This window comes from Chinchilla lanigera, unplaced genomic scaffold (assembly GCF_000276665.1).
Source record: "Chinchilla lanigera isolate Chin_1 unplaced genomic scaffold, ChiLan1.0 scaffold00069, whole genome shotgun sequence".
In the NCBI taxonomy this organism is placed as follows: Eukaryota; Metazoa; Chordata; class Mammalia; order Rodentia; family Chinchillidae; genus Chinchilla; species Chinchilla lanigera.
Window position 1 is genome coordinate 10,034,079 of NW_004955470.1, and position 18,677 is coordinate 10,052,755.

The following is an 18,677-nucleotide window of genomic DNA, read 5'->3' on the forward strand; positions in this document are numbered from 1 at the left end:
GGGCGTCGGGCGGCCCCGGGGCGGGGAGCCGCGCTGGGAGACGCGTGTGGAGCCGGGCGCGCTCTGCCCCGCGCGTGGTGTACGGGTCGCCGAAACGAGCTTTGCGAGAGTTTGTTCACAAGGCGGCCGGAACTTGTGCGCACAGGAGAGCGAGTCTCAGGTCTGCCTTCCTGAGGGGGGGTTTAGGGCTCTCCCGAGTAGAGAAGCAGGGTGGCCCGCGGCGCGGGGAGGAGATCAGAGGTAGCGAATGGCTCGGGTATACTCAATCAGCTGCACGGCTTTTCGTGCACCGCATGTGGGACACGGCCGTGTCAGCGTGCCCCGACGGGGGATTTGGCCTTCAGACGTCAAAAGCTAGGTCACCCACTGCACATTTGCAGAGGCCCGGGGAAGCGGGGTTTCAACCTGTTTGAGTTACCTCCAAGGTCCTGAGAACTGTCTGGGCATCTGTTAGCACTGCGAGCCGTGCGGCAGAGGTGCTACCTATGGCCGATTAACGGAGGGTACATCACCTGTACAGGTGGTGAGAAAGCAGGTGAAGCTGGAGGCTTCATGCAGGTTTCCCTGGGACACATGCAGCTAGAAAGCTCGTCCGGGCGCACAGTAGGATCTGCTTTGCCATTGGAAGTTGCTTCAGTTTCTCTGCTTGTCATGAGTGAAAATAGTGTTCACTACGGCATTGGCAGTTCCCTTTCCCGGAGTTCTACAGAAGTTGCCCATGAATTCTTTAATCCTCTGTCGGTATAACAATATATAAATACTAATTCAGCTTTCTCTATATTTCTGATTTTTATAATATGAAACAGCAGACGAAATATTTTTCAATGTTTTGAAAAAAATTGCCACAAAATACTGGTAGGATAGCTTCTTAATTTTTAGTCTTTCACTAAGCACGTTCTTAAGGCCCCATCCTTCCAGCTGTACCCAACCAGTATGCCTTTGTTGATTTGGACCATGTCCCAGAGAAAAATGATGGGTGACATGTTTTGGTGTCATTGTAAGCACATTCCTGACTCTGTCTAAAGTATCTTTTTGTTTTTCTCTAGTGGACTCTTGGAGATTAGAACATCCTATATTTATCCTAGCCTCCTTTAGGTTTACAGTAATGCCTTAGTTTTGTTTTGATAAATGGCTAAAATATGCTTTGAAAAAATTAAAATTAAGTTACATTTTCATTAGATACCTTATACAGCTCAATAAAGTGCTTATATCCCCTCCCAGGTAGTTTGTGTGTATGAGTGTGTGTGTGTATGTGTGTGTGTATGTTTGTGTGTATTTTTCCAGTTTATTAACAATGAAAATCAAAATGAAAACTCCTTTTGCTGCCTTTGAGATTTTATCTTGTCCTAATAAGGATAAAGTCTAGTGTTCCTTCTTCCTGTAATTATGAAAATGCCTCTACATTAAAATCTGTTTTTTCCTTGTGGAATAATTTATAAATTTCTCATTTAAAGAGAGCCTGCTGCTTTTTTCCTTATAGAACAAAATAAGCAAACTTTGTATTTTGTTTCATTATTGTAATTAGAATGATGGTGACTGCATTCATTATTTATTGATGTATAATAAATTACCCCAAAATTTAAAACAGCTGACATTGTCATCCACCAGGTTTCGGAGGTCAGAGCTTGAGGCCCACCTTATTAAGGCCCCTTGCCCAGGGTCTCCTGCGGCTGCAGTCCAGTGTTGGCCCAGCTGCGGAATCCATTTCCAAGCTGTCTGTTGTGCCCTTAGCAGGACTTTGATCTTTGCAGGCCAGCGACCCCTCTGTTCTGGCCACCAGACCCGTCTGTGGGGCAGCTCACCACATCTGCCTTCTATCAGTTCGATGAAGACAGGGTGAACAGGTGGGAGGACAGAGTTTTCTGGAACCTAATTTCAGAAGTGCCATCTGTCTTTTTAGTTGTAAGAATCAAGTCACTAGATTCAGCCTGCACTCGGGAGGAAGGGATCACACAAGGGCATCAGCCCCAGGTGGCAGAATACCAGGCATCCTCTCCGAGCTTGGGTAGCAGTGTGCTTCTTGTGTTCTTGTCTCAGTGTCTGACGTGTTCAGGGTTTGGTCGTGCAGTTGGTTTGTAAACTTCTTGATGATAAGGATAGCACAGCCCATAGCTTTTGCATCCCTACCAGGACACCAACTAGTACAGTGACTGCAGGGAGCTCAGCAATACTCACTGCCTCATAAACAAGCAGGCCTGGCGTGGTGCACACCTGCAGCCCCAGCAGGCAGCAGCTGGGGCAGGGGCAGGAGTAGGAGGATGGCATGAGCTTGCAAGCCCAGGAATTCCAGAGCAGTCTGGGTAATAGAGCAAGACTCTCTCTCAAAAACACCCAAGCCCAAAACACTTGTAAAGAGTTCCTATGAAGTGTGTATGTGTATGTGTGTCCCCGTATGTGTACATGTCACACCTTTTCTGTTCTTTTGCCAAGTAGGATCTGTAGCTTCAGGAATACTTTGTGTCAAGTTTCCTTAACTCATTATGGCAATTCTCATTTTAACACTACTCAATTCTGCTTTATAATGGTTTCTCTTAAAATCTACTACAGGGCCCACTGAAGCTCAAATTTGTTAAATGAACTTGTTTAATTTTTAGAATTTTATTATGAAAATACCAAGCACATATGAAACTAGAATATAATGCATCCTGTGTATCTGTCAGCAGGTTTCAGTAGTCAGCAATTAAATTGCTTTGTCATTTTCTATCTTTGCCAAATTGGTCATTGTAAATTATTTTACTTGTACTTGAATACACAGCTCTAACATCTGTTTTTAAAAGCGTAGCTTCTAAAGCATAGCTCCATGCCACTACTATATCTAACAGAATGAACAATAGTTTGATACCATGTATTACCCATTCTGAGTTCAAATTTCTCTGACTGTCCAAACAATGACTTTTGATATTTGGCTCATTTCAACCACGATTCAAGCAAGTCCATTTATTTTATTTGATAAGTGTCCTAATTTCTAGGTTTGCAGATGACTGTGAGTGGTGACTTCAGTGATGAAGTGAATTTCCTAGTTGGTTTAACCTAACATCCATTTTCCCTCATGACAGCACCCTGGTTTCTTCCAGAGGAATTTGTTCTTTCCCATCAAATATTCCACAAGAGCTATAATGTGGCACCTCACCCAGATAGCCCATGAGACTGTCCCCCCTTGAGGTCTGGAGCTTGGGGACGCTGCAGGTAGAGTCCATCTCACCTGGGCAGCGTTCTGGCTCCACTGTGCCTGCTTGGCCCACAACATTCTGGCTCCTCAGCTGCCGGAGCTGTGCAGCTGGCCCGCTTTCAGGTGTCCTCCTGGGGCCCTAACACAGCCTCCTAAGAACGCAGATGAAGAGGAGTGACTTCTTTGGCTTGCCTGCTGTGAGTGTAACCCTGCTCAGAAAGTCACCACAATCACTCTCTTGAGTCCTCACGTTGCTCTTCCTATGCACTTTCTCTAATCGGACTTAGTCTTTATCTTTTTAAAAATACGTCATAGTAGTTTTTTGTCCTTTCCTACTCAAATTAGCAGCATATTCTTCTTTGTTCCGTTTTTATCCAACTAAACTAAAAAGAAACTTCTTAATACTCCAGTAATACCATGAAAGTAGAGTCAGCACTGGCATGCGGCCAGTTTGGGCAACACTGCTGGCAGACTGTCTGCTTCCTTGGCAGCCTGCGAGTTTGAAATCATACTCCTATGACCCGCTGGTTGTCTTCAGAAGGAAACAAATCTGTCAGGTTGTATCTATACTGGTCTGTAAACACAGAGTCTGGTGAGAATTCTGTCTCATAGCTTTTTGGTTGGAAATGAAATCTGTAGAAAATTTTGTTGGGAATTGTTCTTACAGTGGCAAGGAAGTTCTTTCCAGGGAGTCTTGGAGGTTTTGACTAAGGAGCTGTGTTTCGCATACTTTCAGCCTCATGTTACATGATGGACTGTACTAGCGACGTGGTGGCCTTCTATGGATGTAAATATTTTTGTATGAGTTCCTTGCTGGAGTAATTTAGACCTTTGACAGATATATTCAATAGCCTGGTGTCAATGCTGTGATAACTTTGTAAACTTAATAAATATTGTGGTATTTTTAGGATGTTGCACTCTTGAGGATTATGTAGCTATGTCTTAGAAAATATCATAAAGTACTTTTATGATAAATAGCAAGTTGGAGACATATTTTTCAAGGACTTTCTAAATGGACAACAGTCATATTTCTGTAAATGTGTTTAAACTTCATTTATGTTAAAACTAAGAAAGCTGCCCTAATGGGTCACAGAGTCTGGAGAACCTAGATGTGACATTTTACAGTTAAGAAGTCAGTAGTGACCTTCTTTGATGAGAAAATACTAAAACGTTGTAGGAACCAAAGATGAAAAGGAACATTATGGAGAAGATAGGGGAGGAGAATTACTTAGCAGAATGGAAGATTACATTAGGCCCCCTTCCTCCAGGTTTTTATTTCTCTAGTTTCAGTTACCTGTTGCCAGCTGCAGTCCAAACACACTTGTCCTGACTGTGTCCCGGGAGACCCCACTACATAATTTTTACCGCAGCATTGTAATTGTAATTGCTCTACTTTGTTATTGTTGTTGTTATTGCTTCCGGTGCCTAATGTGTGAAATAAACTTGGTCATAGGTGTGGACAGTGGGAAAAAGCGTAGCATGTCAGGGTTTCAGGCTCCGCTGGGATCTTGAAAGATGTCCTCCATGGGTGGAGGGGGCCACTGTGTTTTACCGCAGCTACTTCACACTGGTGGGGACATTCTTAGAGCTTTGAGGTGGGGTAAGACAAAAAGATAAGATAAAAAAAGAACTGTTGAGGTTTGAGTCTTGAAGATACAAAAAGTTGCAAATTCACAGTGGCTGTGGTGAGCAGAATGGACATTCCAAAAAAGAGGGGAAAGCCGTGGAATAAAGGGGTAAAAACTGCACAGGTGCAGAAGCGAGAGACAGGAAGTTAGAGCAAAAGAAACAGATAAATGGGAACAGAAGCATGGATCGCTGCTCGTGAGGATCCGGTGGGTATGGGTTTATTTCCAGAGTGGATAGAACTACATGTAAACATTTTAGTGTGAAACTTCCTAGTAAAATAAGAGCAGGCTATATACTGTCCAAACTGGTTGAAGGACAAATTTTTTAAAAAGTCTGTCTAGCAAAAGAAACAAAGTAGGAAGCATTAAAAATGTTAAGATACATTGTTAATTTTTTGCTTTGCTTTGTTTTTGTGTGTGATATTGGTACTTTGCCACTGTTCTTTTTTTTTTTACTATTCTCTTTAAAATAAAAAAAAGTAACTTTTCTATAGCCAGGAAAGAGTTTAATTCCTCCTATCACATCACATATACTTATTATGTAAAAATAAACCCTGGTCTATTATTTAAAAATAGAAAAAATTTTTTAAATGTAAAGATAAGATTAATAAGACAGAAAACCCACATAAAGTTTCATCTATTAAAAATTCAAATTGTGTCAAATAAAAAAGCTCTATGATCATTAGTTGTAATTTGTCAGTTTTTTTTTTATTTTAAAGAGTAAAAGAAAGATAACGTAGTAATAGGGGGATGCTTACCAAATTACAGACAAAGTGGTAGGAAATTATCAGTGGTTATTGTTTTACATATTGTCATCTACAAGATAGTTTCTCAGGAAAACAAATAGACAAATAATAGTGAGTTACAGACAAAAGAGGTAGGAGATTATCAATAGTTGTATTATACTTTGGTATCTTCAAAGTGGCTTCTAAAGAAAATAGAGCTATACATGAGTGACCTATTCAGTAATCATTAACTATTCTCAATGGTTGTTGCAGGAAACACATAATAATAAACATGCATCCATTTACGAAATAGGATAGGAACAATACAAGCATTACAGAGTTATGGATAGATCAGTAGGAAAATATCAGTGGCTGCTGTAATACATGGTGGTATCTTCAAAGTGGTTTCTCAGGAAGACAGAGATGCGCAAGAAGGATCTAACAAGTAGTTACAGCCTAAGGGTTGTGAAAAATAGCATATTACCTCCTCACCAGTGACTCCTGTCACTGAGATGTGACGGCTGGAAGGAAGGCCAGGATTGAAAAGAAGGACTGAGGGACTTGCACCTGTGTCTAGCAGCAGGCTGTTTTCTTTATCTTCTATAGTCATGATTACCCAGGGCTCCTCCATGGAGATGACAGTCTGGCCGGAGGGAGAAGGCGGAATATGCCCCGGGCCCCCTCATTCCTGTTGGACTAACTGGTAGGATGGGTCTGAGTGACGGTCAGTTTTCAGCCCAACTTCATGCCTGTGCCCCCACCTCTGAGGCAGAAAGGTACTGGTTGCTCACTTTGAGTATAGGAAGCAATCCTCTTTGTTCAAAGCAAACGTGGAAACGAATAAAGCAAAGGCAGGCCTTGTAAAACATTAGATGGTAAAACTACGGTGGGGGGGTAGTTGGTATGAGTGGCACCCGCCTGCGGGCAGGGTGCAGACATAAGCAGTGGCCTTGCCCATGGGGCTGACCCCGGGCTCCTGGTAGCTGGGAAACCACAGAGAGCACCAGAGTCTGTGTGCTGCGTTCTCCCAGCGCAGCACCCCTGTGATGAGGTCCTGTGTGTGACCGAGGCCCAGGAAGAGATGAGCAGCAGTAGCCATGAGTGCAACCACACAGTGGGCAGGTGGAGGAAGGTGGGCTGCGTGCCCTCCGCGTGTGCCCTGTGCCATCCTCGGCTCGAGCTGCAGGTGCCCGGACAGACAGGACGCCCTGTGGGCTTGCTTCTATTCAGAGTGGTGGAACTGGTCTGCACAGGCATTCTAAAAAAATGCAGCCCTGGCCGAGTACCGCTTTATAACGGAAAACTCCTGTGTACTCGCCTGAGGAAAAATAAACCATAAAGCTTTATGGTTTTGGGTTGTTTTTTGGAGACAGGATCTCTAAGTTACTTGAGTTGCTCAAGTTGGGCTCATACTTGTGACCCTTCTGCCTCAGCCTCTCAGTGCTGGAGGTGTGCACCAGTCTACCTGGAGTCATGGAATGTTTACTTGCCCTTTATTGTCCATTAAAGAGTTAGCAGAAACTTCTTTCCACTATGTTAATTTGCATTTCATTTATAATTTTTACCATTCACTGGATATTACAATATTTTCCCTGCATTTTAAAATTATATCTACTTTTGTAACTATAGTGATGAATTACTGTAGAGGATACTCAAGGGGCCTCCGTGTGGGAGGAACGGGCTGATGGGTGGTGTGTGTGCGCGTGGCTTTTACATTCATGATAAGGGAAAGAAGTAGATGACTAAGATTGCAGTGTTAAAGTCCAGGGGTTTAGAATTGTTGGGCAGGGATAAGATCTTAAGAAAAGCCAAGACCAGAAAGATCTGTTCTAGTTAAGTCCAGCTACTGAATGCAGTGGAATATCATTTACAATATTTTTTCTGGTTCTTTTAACACCCTTTATTGAAGGTGAAATGTTAATGCTTCAGACAGAAATTCTTAGTGCCACAGCAAAAATGACTCCGGCAGTAAGTGTGATGTAATTACTGATGTTTTTAAAAAGATACAGCTTTTATTTCCAGTTAGCATGTTGAACCAAATTAGTAAGAACTCTTCACAGCATTTAATGAAACAGTTGCGTCAGCGCATCATTCTTCACCTTGTCCGCTTCATATGAGGACCAAGGAGTCAGGTCCTGTCCTGAGCAGCCCAAAAGAAGGCTGTAGGCCGTGCTTCTCCCTCCAACAAGTCGAGTGCCCACCGTGGAAGGGTCTGTGCCCAGGTCCCTGCCCATTGCTTCTGGGCGTTCTCAGCTGCAGGCGCGTTTGCCTCTTCCTGAGGGAGGGGCCTTTTACGCTGCTCCCGCAGTTACTCTGGCCCCCTGCTGCCCTCGGCCGGCCAGTACCCAGAGTGGATGTTAGAGCAGACCAGGGTCTGTCGCATCCCTCTCGGGAGTTCTCATGTCACTGTGTTGCGGTGCTGCTGCGGTAGGTCAACCTATGGGTAAGCAAGCTTTCAAGCAGGCGGCACTTTCCGGACTTTGGTTCTGACCTCCTGCCCACCGAGTACCATAACAAAAAAGATAACTATGTGAATACCGTTTTATTTAGAGACAACCTGTTAGAGCACGGTTTAATATGCTGTCTTTTTTTCCTTTTTATATTCTCTGTTAGCTATCAAGGCTAATTCATACCACGGTTGTAACAACAAAGAAAAGTGTTCCCGCCTCCAGACGCGAGGTATACACAGAAGACTTTATTAAAAAGCAGATTGAAGAGTTCAACCTAGGGAAGAGACATTTAGCCAACATGATGGGGGAGGACCCAGAGACGTTCACGCAAGAGGATGTTGATGTAAGTACAGTGCGCTCTGTTGGAAAGGCAGTTGCTGTAGCGCTTTAGACATTGGATGCACTTTTCTCCAGCGTAAACCTCCTGTAAATTTAATCAAACTGTCAGAGTAGGGAAAAATGCCGTGTATACTTACGGCAAGTTGAAACCGTGACTTCTAAGAGAGAGGCCGTTCTGCATTTGAAGCATCACGAAGTCAGGTGAGTTTCTGGTTTCAGTCAGAAATGGATGCTTTTCTTGATTGAAGTTCACGGGAGCCCCTGTGAGTGTTCACGCGCCACGTAGAAACGTCCATCCTGCCATGCAGCCTTCCACGCTGCTCCCTCGCAAAGCGAAAGGCAGATGGTGATGGCAGCGGAGTCAAGGCTGTGGGAAATCCCACAACGAAACTGAGGCCCAGTTTGTTATCTAGGAAGTAAGAATCGGACTTTCCGAGGTAGAGCATGTCGGAGGGATGTGAGAGCAAGAGTCAGGATTCTGTTGTTGGTCCTCTCTTGGATTATTTCATACTCCTACTATGAGTAATAATAGTCAATAATACTTCTTTGCTGGACATAGACTGGGCTGCAGAGGAACTCAAATTGAACAACTTTAAACTCGCTGATTTTTAAAAAGCAACACGTATCATTCCATGATATTTTACATTTACTGAAGAATAGCATCTTCATGTAGATTTAACATTTTTATATGATTTCACATATATTAATGTGTGGCTTAGTGCTGTGTCTGGAAAACACATCGAGGTGTTTGTGGTTTTGTGAGCATCGTGGAGTGCCGTGCCTTAGGCGCAGTCCTCTCACGGGACCGCCGGTGTGTGTGGGGCTCGTCACAGACGTGGCTTTATCTGAGGGCACCGGCTCCTGCACTTACGTGGGTATCAGCATCTTCCATAAGGTGCAAAGTATTTACATGTAACCTGTGCCTGCAGATAACCTGTGCACATTCCCCCAGATACTTTAAATCTCTCTCCATTATAAACCTTAGGTAATGTAATTGCTGTACAAATACCTGTTATGCTGTATTATTTAGGGAATAATGATGAGAAAAATAGCCCATATGGATTTAATACAAATGTGATTTAGTTTTTAATATTTTCCACCCAGGGTAATTGAATCCGTAGATGCAGAACCCACAGAAAATGAAGGCTGATTATATTATTATTTGTAATCATGCTATGATTTCGCCCATTTTTCTTCAATTCCCATTTTTTTGTACATTATTCCTGTTTGTAAATGGTACTGAAGTGTCTCTTGGGCCCTGGACCAGCGCTTTTGACTCAATCAGGATTTGTCGTTGCACTCCTGAGTCTGGGTGATTTGGAGTTACGGATCTTGTAGCTGCTGTCCTCATTTTTACTCTCAGTCTGCACAAGATTAAGAAAACTGTATTTCTTTAAGGCTTTATTTTTATCCAAGATAGTATAGGTTTTGCTTCATGTTAGAAAAAAGGAGACTGAGCATTATGTTTAACGTGCAAGTATGCACGGTGGAGAGGCTCTGAGACCTCAAACTCTGAAGGTAGTGTTCGTGTCGGCCTCGTTTCCTAGGGCTGGGCACCGGCAGCACCCGGAATGCATCACATAATTTTTAGCTAAGATAGCTGCACACTGAAGAACTTGTGATTTCCCCCCTGCAAAGAAGAATTGAGCAAAAAGTAACCAGTATCTACTTAATCAAAAAATACATTATTTTAAGAATTGAAGAAAAGGTCAGAGATGAAACAAGATTTTCTGCTTCCCTGTTTTATCTTATGTGCCCTTTAGAGATAGACTGGTGAGTGTTTTAGCGGTCACATGACGGATTTTCTTTTCTAAGTGTAATATAGTCTCTGCTTCCCTAAATCTTGTGTCCTGAGACAGCTTCTTTTGCTGCTTCAGACCCCTCTTTGATAGCTTCTTTATTCCGATATAATTCACCTAACATTTAAGTACACAGTTTATTGGTTTGTTGTCTGTTGACATTTTGGGTGGCCTTGACCAGAGTTTAATTTGAAAACATTTTTACCAGCCCCAAGTGAAACTTTGCGTTCTTTAGCATTCACCTTCCACCCCTCTCTCCCCAGCTCTCGGCACCCACTTTTATTTTCTGTCTCTGCACTCTTGCCTATCTCTGTAGATTTGCCTAGCATAGGTTAGGGTTAGAATTAGGGTTCTGTACGATATGTGGCCTTTTGGGACCGGCTTCTTTCACTTTCACGTTTCCATGGTTTACCCACGCTGCGGCACGCATCGGCCGCCATTCTTGCCGCACCCCCGGGTACTGGAGATTGAAGCCAGGGCCTTAGCCCTGAGTTCTGCCCCCGCCCCAGCTTCAGACCCTGCCTCTGCTGTGTTTGTTGTTGTTTGTCACGTCTTTTTTTTTTCAGGCAGCGTTTTGCTAAGTTGCCTACACTGGGCTCATACTTGCGTGTACCACAGCACCTGGCTTCATTTCTTTTTTACTGAGTAATTTTCTTTGTTTTTGTTTTTCTTCCAGTACCAGGAATTGAACTCACAACCTTGCGCTTGCCAGGCAGGCACTGTGCCGCTGAGCTAAATCCCCAGCCCCAAAGGAGTTTTATTTTTTAAGCTTTTTTAGTGAGGTTCATATTCAGGGCCAAAATGCACTGTGAGCAACTGTCTTTTTTTCTGGTACCGGGAATCGAACTCACGACCTTGTGCTTTCCAGGCAGGTGCTGTGGCACTAAGCTCTATCCCTGGCCCAGTAATTTTCTTTTGAACAGATAGACAACATATTTTGAGTTCAGTCACGAGTCGATGGGCCAGTGGATCCCTTCTGTCTGGGCTCCTGTGGATAATGCTGCCAGAGCACGTATGCCATGCCTTCATGCCAGCTGCGTTCACTTCTCTCGGGGATATGCTTAAACCACTACCAAGCTGTGGTCAGGAAGGGTGTTCTCTCCCATGAGTTTTATGGTTGTAGCTCTTACAGTTGGTTCTTCGCCCCGCTTTGAGGTAATCTTTGTAAACTGTGTGAGGGAGGTAGGGTCCAGCCACTTGAACGTGTAGGGAGAGTCATTGTCTTGGAGACCACCGTTTCTCCTGTTGAATTACTTTGTCACCCTTATTAAAAGTCATTTTGACTGTGTGAGAGTTATCTCTGGACTCTGAGTTCTCTTCCACTGAACTCTGTTTATCCTGACACCAGTACCACTCCATCTTGGGTACTGCGGCTTTGTAGTGAGCTTTGCAGTGGGGAATGTGAGCATGAAGCTTTAGGACTGGCTTCTCAGTCTCTGCAGTGAGCCAGCTAGGGTTTAGGTAGGCCCTTCGCAGAATCTCTGGACTAGTTTTGGGAGTATCGCCATTCTAGTGTTAAGCGCTAATCTGTGCTCGTGGGACATCCCGCTTATTGAGATCGTCAATTTCTTGGTGAGGGTTTGTAGTTTTTACAGTCTAAGTTTGATTCTTCTTTTGTTAAATTTATTCCTAATCATCAATTTTTTTAAAATCCTAGTGTAAATACAATTTTGCCTGGACTCTTGCTTATAAGTATACACAGTTTTTGTGTCTATTTTGTGTATTTGTATGTTGAACTTAAATTTGCAGCCTTACTAAACTCATGTATTAAGTCTCATAGTCTTTAAGTGGAGTCCCTGGGATGTTTAGTATCTTATCACCTGCAAATACAGCTTTACTAATTTCTTTCCAACATAGATGTCTTTCATTTCTTTTTCTCACTAATTGCCTTGGCTAATCTCCAGCAAGGTTGAGTAGAAACAGCAGGCGTTCTTAACCTTGTTCCTGATCCTAGGGGAAAGTATTTGTTCTCTTACAAGTAAGTATAATACTGACCGTGCTTTTCATAGAGTTCCTGATGGCCCTTTTGTTACCCTAGTTGGTTGAACTTTTTTGTTGTTGCTGTTGTTGACACGTTGATATATTATTAAATGCTTTCTCTACCTTTTAAAATGATTTTTTGTCTTTTATTCTATTAATGCAGGTGTTATGCATAATCTTCATTTGCAGATGTTAAACCACCCCTGTGCTCATGAGAGAAATTCTACTTCATCAGTTTTATAATCTTCTTTATATGTTTCTAGATTTGGTTACCATTTTGTTGAGGACTTTTGTATCTAATACTGATCTGGAATTTTATTAGAATGTCTTTGTCTGGTTTTGATATCAGATTAACTCTGATCTCAAAAAATGAGTCAGGACTAGTCTTTTCTGTTTTAGAAGAGTTGGTATTCTTTGAACATTTGGCAGAGTTGTCAGGCCCAGGCTTTTCTTTGTGGATAGTTCCTTTTAATTTTTTCCATTTTGACTCTTGTACTGTTTGTACACCTGCCTCTCCTGCTGGCCAGGGTGTCTTTGAGCAGAGTTCTCAGCAGGACTGTCCATCCCACCACCCCACTGAGGTTGCCACCAAGGTGTCCTGCATGGCTACTGCCTTTCTGGATGAACCGGGCATGCTTAGCTCATGGAGAGAAACGGCATTCAGCAGCCTCATAAGCCTGTCTGAGAGCATAGATGTTTTCATATTGCACATATTAAAAATGAATTATGTTTGGAGAAGCTAGTTCCTTGCTTGGATGTTTACTCTGAGTGTCAGTTTGCAATGTTAAAATTATTTTTGTGAGGGCTTAATTTGTACAGAGTAGACATGGCCTGTAATTTAATTCAATTACCTAGTTAAAAGTCTGTGCTCACTATAATTTTCACATAGGTAAATTAAGTGCCATTGTATTCAGATAAGACCATTCGTTATTTTTATATAGTGTCAAAACTGGTTTTTCCGTGCTACTTATTCAATTGCTAAAATACAAGAACCAAAGCCATTTATGGAATGTATTTAGACAAAAATATTTAAGATTTGGACAACTCTTTCATATACTAAAATATCTTTTAAAACTTTTGTCAAGGTGTTGGCACCTGACACACACTGGTGAATCCATCTCTCTTAATACTATGTACAGAAATCTAAAAGGACCCTACCGCTTAATGAACACATCATTCCATCCAGTAGAAGCTTAACTTTTAGCAATATACTGTAGTTAGTTCTGGTTCTCAAAGTGTGGAATTGTTTCCCACAGTAAATATAGCATCACTGTATGAGTGTGAGTGGTGGCAACTGTTTTGGTCTTCTAAACTTCTGTGTGTGTATGTGTGTGGTGAAAATGACTTCATGGCATTGTTGTCATTGTGCGAACAGAACATAATAAAAATCTCCCTTACTTGAACCAATGAGGGGGTCCTGAATTACATAAAAATAATTCTTCCTTTAAGATAGCTAACACAGTGAAGTTGAATCTCCTGCAAGGAGTACCAGTGTAGAACATATAGGACCTTCTTACTGAACATACTGGGCCGGGGATATAGCTCAGTGGCGTAAGCGCCTGCCTGGCAAGTGCAAGGTCCTGAGTTTGATTCCTGGTATCACAAAAAGAAAAAAGAGAAAGAGAAAAAGAACATACTTAGTTTTTGATGCAGTGCCTCATGATGGAGTGATGTGGGGGAGACAGGACCTGGAATTACAAGGGTCCTCACAGTGTCGCTGGCCAGCATCTCGGGTGGTAGACACGGCCCAGCCTGGCTGGGTTCTCTTCTGGCCTCTGATTGCCTTTGTCACATGCGTCTTCGTGCCACCCGAGACAGGGCTGGGGTGGTTCTCTGAAAGCTGTTGGGCTGCTTGACTCACTGTCGCCTGATCTGAAGGGAAGGTCACAGCTCCGGCAGGTCACGGGGTGTGCACCTTCCTTGGTATCTGCTGAAGGGAAGGTCGCCACCACCCACAGGTGACAGGGTGCGCACCTTCCTTGGCATCTGAGGCCCACGTGGAAGGCGGCGTTTGCCGCTTTCCCCACACCGCTGACATGGTTCTGCCGCGCCAGGATTGACGGGCTGCCCCAGCTCTCATACTCTGTACTCGTGAACTGTTGGCATGGTGTCCGTTTTAGTGGCTTTCCAGTGATTACTCTTGCCAAAGCATTACAACTCTATTCCCAACATAGTTGCTTTCGTTTCTTTTTTTGACAGTATTATTTTTGTAAGAGCTTTTGCCTTATGTATAAACCGCAAGACGGTATAGCTGATAGGTCTGCCTCAGCATTTCCATGGTGAAAAAATACTCAGTTATTAAAAATTAATTTATCCAAAATCAAGAAAATATTTAAAAATATTTAAACTTCCTTTGCAATTGCTATTACATATTTAGAAGTCATAATGCTCCTTTATAATGTGTTTGCCTTTTAATATGCAAATTAAAACTATATACCATAATTTCCTCTTAGTATGGTGGGGAAATTAGCTACTTCACAAAAAGTGAATTTTCCAGGTAAAGGACAGTTACTTTTCATTGCTGTGTGTAATGAAACCAACCACCACACACTGAGAGCCCATGTGCGCACACACGTGTGTGGTGCTGTCGAGGAGCCTTATGCACATCACACCTGAAATCCTTCTAGAAACCACATAGGGGAGGCACGCTTTTTATTGAGGGTATATGAGAGGCCGTACAAGATCATTCGGTATTCAAAGACTGTTGTTTCCATGCTTTCAGGGATTAATGTTTTGGGTGACATTTTCTACACTAAGCCTTCTAACATTTTCTAACACCACGCCTTCACCTCCGAGTGGGGACCCGCCTGCCTTCCTGCTCAGTAAAACCCACAGATCTGTCAGCTGCTTTGGGTTTTCATGCGTCTCACTCTTTGATCTCTGGGTTTACAACTTTATTTCAGGGAACTCAGCTGAATAGAAATCTGGCTTTCCTGAATATTGTCTATATAAATTATTTGTAGATATTAAACCCCATTAATCTTACATACTAGCATTTCTAATTTAATAAGGCTTTTAAATAGTAGAGGTGAAAGTAAAATAAGAAACTGTAACTGATATGTTTTAATAGAAATAATTCTGCTTGTGTTAAGTGTCCATTGGTACTTATTTTAAAGTTACATTATTTCAAAGATGTATTATTAAGGCCACAGTATTGTATACCTGTTAGAGTTTTTAAAATTGCAATTAAAAATATGTGAAAATATTTTAGTCATTATAATTGCAAAATAAAAGAAAATTAGTCACTGGGAAGACAGATCACCTGTTTCGGTAGGTCAGGGCAAAGTACTTTTCCTATTGAATCGCTGGAGCTGGTGCAGATGACCCTCACGAGAAAGCCTGGTCCTCTCTGACAGTGAGTGGTGTCTGTGGTGATGTGCGGCGGTGCCTGGAAGGCATGCTAACTGTGTGAAAACAGACCCGAGCGCTACAGCGCCCAGCTCCCGTCCCGCTGGCCTTTCCCGGTCACTGCCCAGCGGTGATGGGTGGGTGGAAATTCTCTTTGGCTGCGACAGTGTTCCTTAGGGTTAGGGGTATCTGTTGGCTGGGCACAGAGTGGGGCAGGTTCCGTGAGGAGGGTAAAAGGAGCTTGGAAGAAGGCTGTAGGGCACGATGCTGGCAGCCTGACCCGGAGCGCTGTCGAGGCAGGCAGGAGCGGCCCTGCCCCACCCGGGCGGGATGGTGGCTGGGTGAACAGCACGCCAGGGTTGTGGCACTCGTGACACTGGGACGCAGTGTTGTGCTAGAGCAGAGAGGCGACGGCGACTTCCCATCTGGTCAGGGTGACTGAGTTTCTTACTCCTTCATGGCAACCAAAGGATTCTTTTCAACACACACCAAAAAATTGAGGGCCATCAATATTTACATTTTTCTTTTTGAATTAGGCATGTGGTACTTACAAATTTTAGGTTGGAGAAATTTCACTTACATTAAATATGAGTACAGACCTGCCTTTACTAATGCCTGCATTTTGAGAATTAAAAGTTAGGTTCTACGTTACTATACAATTTCAGGAAAAAAGCCAGCAAATTGATATATAACAGTGCTGAAGTATACCAATTACTTTTTAATTGGTATTGTAGACCTCATCTGAAACCAGAATGTGTTATTCTCTTAAGTGTGAATATGCTGTATGAAGTTTCTCTAATTGATTTGCTGTGCCCATTCCATTTGATGTATCATTTTTCACAATATTTCATAATTTGTGCTCACTTCTAATGAACAGAGTCGTTAGGACAGGCATGTCTAAGTACAACTGACAGCTAACATTAGGTGCCAGATGCAGTTTATAAAGCTATGCAGAGCTGTGGAGAACAGTTTAAATAAATTAGCACCTGTACATTAGTCTCACTTGCTGGTAATTTATAAGCGAATCAGTAGAGATGTCATTTAGGTAAGTCATTGATCAAGTTAACAGCTGCAAGCCCACTGCCCAGCTGGGATACCTAATTAATAGAGATTGCATTCCTGACCCAGGGCTTCTCCTGGGCTGAGCCCGCAGTCCTTCATACTCTAGCTGAAGCCTGACAGTGTAGTCAAGTAGTTTACCTTCATTTCAGGGGACTTTGGAATTACCAGGATCTGGATAAAACCTAAACATACATATTTTTTAAGAAACATGTTTACTAGTGCAGTTAGCTTTATTCTATGACTTATTTAGATTAAAATTTGCATTCTTTTTTTTCTTTTTTTGTCAGTACTTTTTTGTTTTGGATTCACACTGTGTGCCTGGCATGCTGTAGTCTTGTTCTATAGGGTTGCATACCCAGCATTAAACGTATGCTTCATTCTCTCTTGGAAGAAGCAGTGTATTTTGTTTTCGATTTTTGTGCCCAGCTGAACATTGAACCTGAGCTGTATGTGAACAGCTTGCTCGGAGTGTGACATTTGTAGTTCAGAACACCTAAGAACTTTGGCGAGTTAAATCCCACATGAACTTTAGAAATTACCAGAAGGAATATCAAGCTAGCACTTAACAGAACAATGCTGCCCCCAGCCCCGTGCCTCAGATTTTCTTCAGTGTGAATTTAAAGTTGAAAGCTTCAGGCATTAACCGCCTTAAATCAGAGCATAGGGCTTTGGGGTCTTGGAGTTTGTCACCGTGGAGCTGTGATGTTGGATACTGTTGTCTTGGGGTTTGTCACCGTGGAGCTGTGATGTTGGATACTGTTGTCTTGAGGTTTGTCACCGTGGAGCTGTGATGTTGGATACTGTTGTCTTGGGGTTTGTCACCGTGGAGCTGTGATGTTGGCTGCTGTTGTGCTCACTGGCAGCCACGCCCAAGTCTTGTTCTGACACGAGGTCTCCTGAAACACAAGTGCTAAGCCTAAAATGTAGAGAAATATCCAGCTAGCTGTATTGTTTGGAAGACTCTTCCCTGGGTCCCCACTGACACATAGGAATCTTTGTTTTGTTTTGTTTTGGGGAAGGGTTGAATATTTCCTAGTTTCAGTGATAATTTTTTAAGTGATAATTTTCCTAGTTTAAGTGATAATTTCTGTAGGTTGCTTCAAAGGGAAAATGTCTTTATTTCAGACAATTATGGGCTTCCTGTTCATGCTATTGTGGTTGACAAACTTGATCTGAGCAGACCTGCCTCAAGAGAAATGCCGTATGGGGTTAATATTATCCCTTAGTTATTGTGGACTGATCAGGTCTGCAATCTCACAAATGAAAGTATAGCGAAGGCTAAACTTCGCTAAAGAGGCAAATGGAGTGATTTCAGTGCTCCAGGAGGATCAAAGCCCTCTTACAGCATTTGAGATTCTCTCAGGGCTAAGACCATGACCTTCTCTGGGCAGGCCTTATTCATTTGGTTATCAGAAGAAGGGAAAGGAGTACTCAAGAAGGGCAGAACCACTCAAGGACTTCTCTAAGTAAGGTAGTAAGTTAATCCACCCAGCAGTGAGATGCCTGAGGCTACAGTCTTTAGTTGAGGTTGGATCCAGGTGTTCTTGGCTGTGATCTTGTCTTATCCTTTGAGGCTTTCCAACTTCATCTGCCATTACAGGCTTCAGTACGGACAAATGACTCACAGAGGTTCACTTACTATGAGTCCGCATCCCATCTCTAGACAAGCAGCCTAGGCTTTGGACAGACTCACAAGTAAACATTAAAAGCCCATTGGTTAGTTTAAGTCCTGCTCAGAGCTGCTTCATACTAGTCTCCATCAGTGCTGGAATCTCCAGTCCAGGACTTGAGAGTCGAGGCTGCTGCTGCTGCTGCTGCTGCTTCTTGGGGGCCAACTGCAGGCCACACCCACCTGGGATGGAGGGGCGTGGTTAGCAGCAGGGCCTTCCCTCCACCTTCCCCTGTGGCTTGGGATGGCTTGACTCTCACCTGTGATGATATTTACATTCTCTCTGTTTGTCATGCCAGTGTGCCAGTGTGGATGTTTCTGAATAACAGAATGGAAGAGCTGCTAAATAATGACTGAAGTATTCCAACACTTTCTGTGCCTTCAGATTTCTCGTTTCTTTTTCTTGTATTTCTGAACATCTCCCATTAAAATTTTATGTGAAATAGGCTCCCCTCTATAATTTTTGGTATTTATTCTTTATAATAACTGCCTTATTTGAAACACTCTT

The 18,677-nt window shown here is 42.9% G+C and overlaps 1 protein-coding gene across 2 annotated transcripts in view; it reads left to right on the forward strand.

The window, feature by feature from the left end:
• Positions 1 to 18,677, forward strand: part of Mrps9 (mitochondrial ribosomal protein S9) — a 132,429-nt gene that overhangs the window by 394 nt on the left and 113,358 nt on the right. For both annotated transcript variants that reach the window (XM_005400781.2, XM_005400780.2), the window contains exon 2: positions 8,136 to 8,315. In XM_005400781.2, coding sequence (XP_005400838.1) covers positions 8,136 to 8,315 — 180 coding nt within the window. The remainder of the gene's footprint in view (positions 1 to 8,135; positions 8,316 to 18,677) is intronic.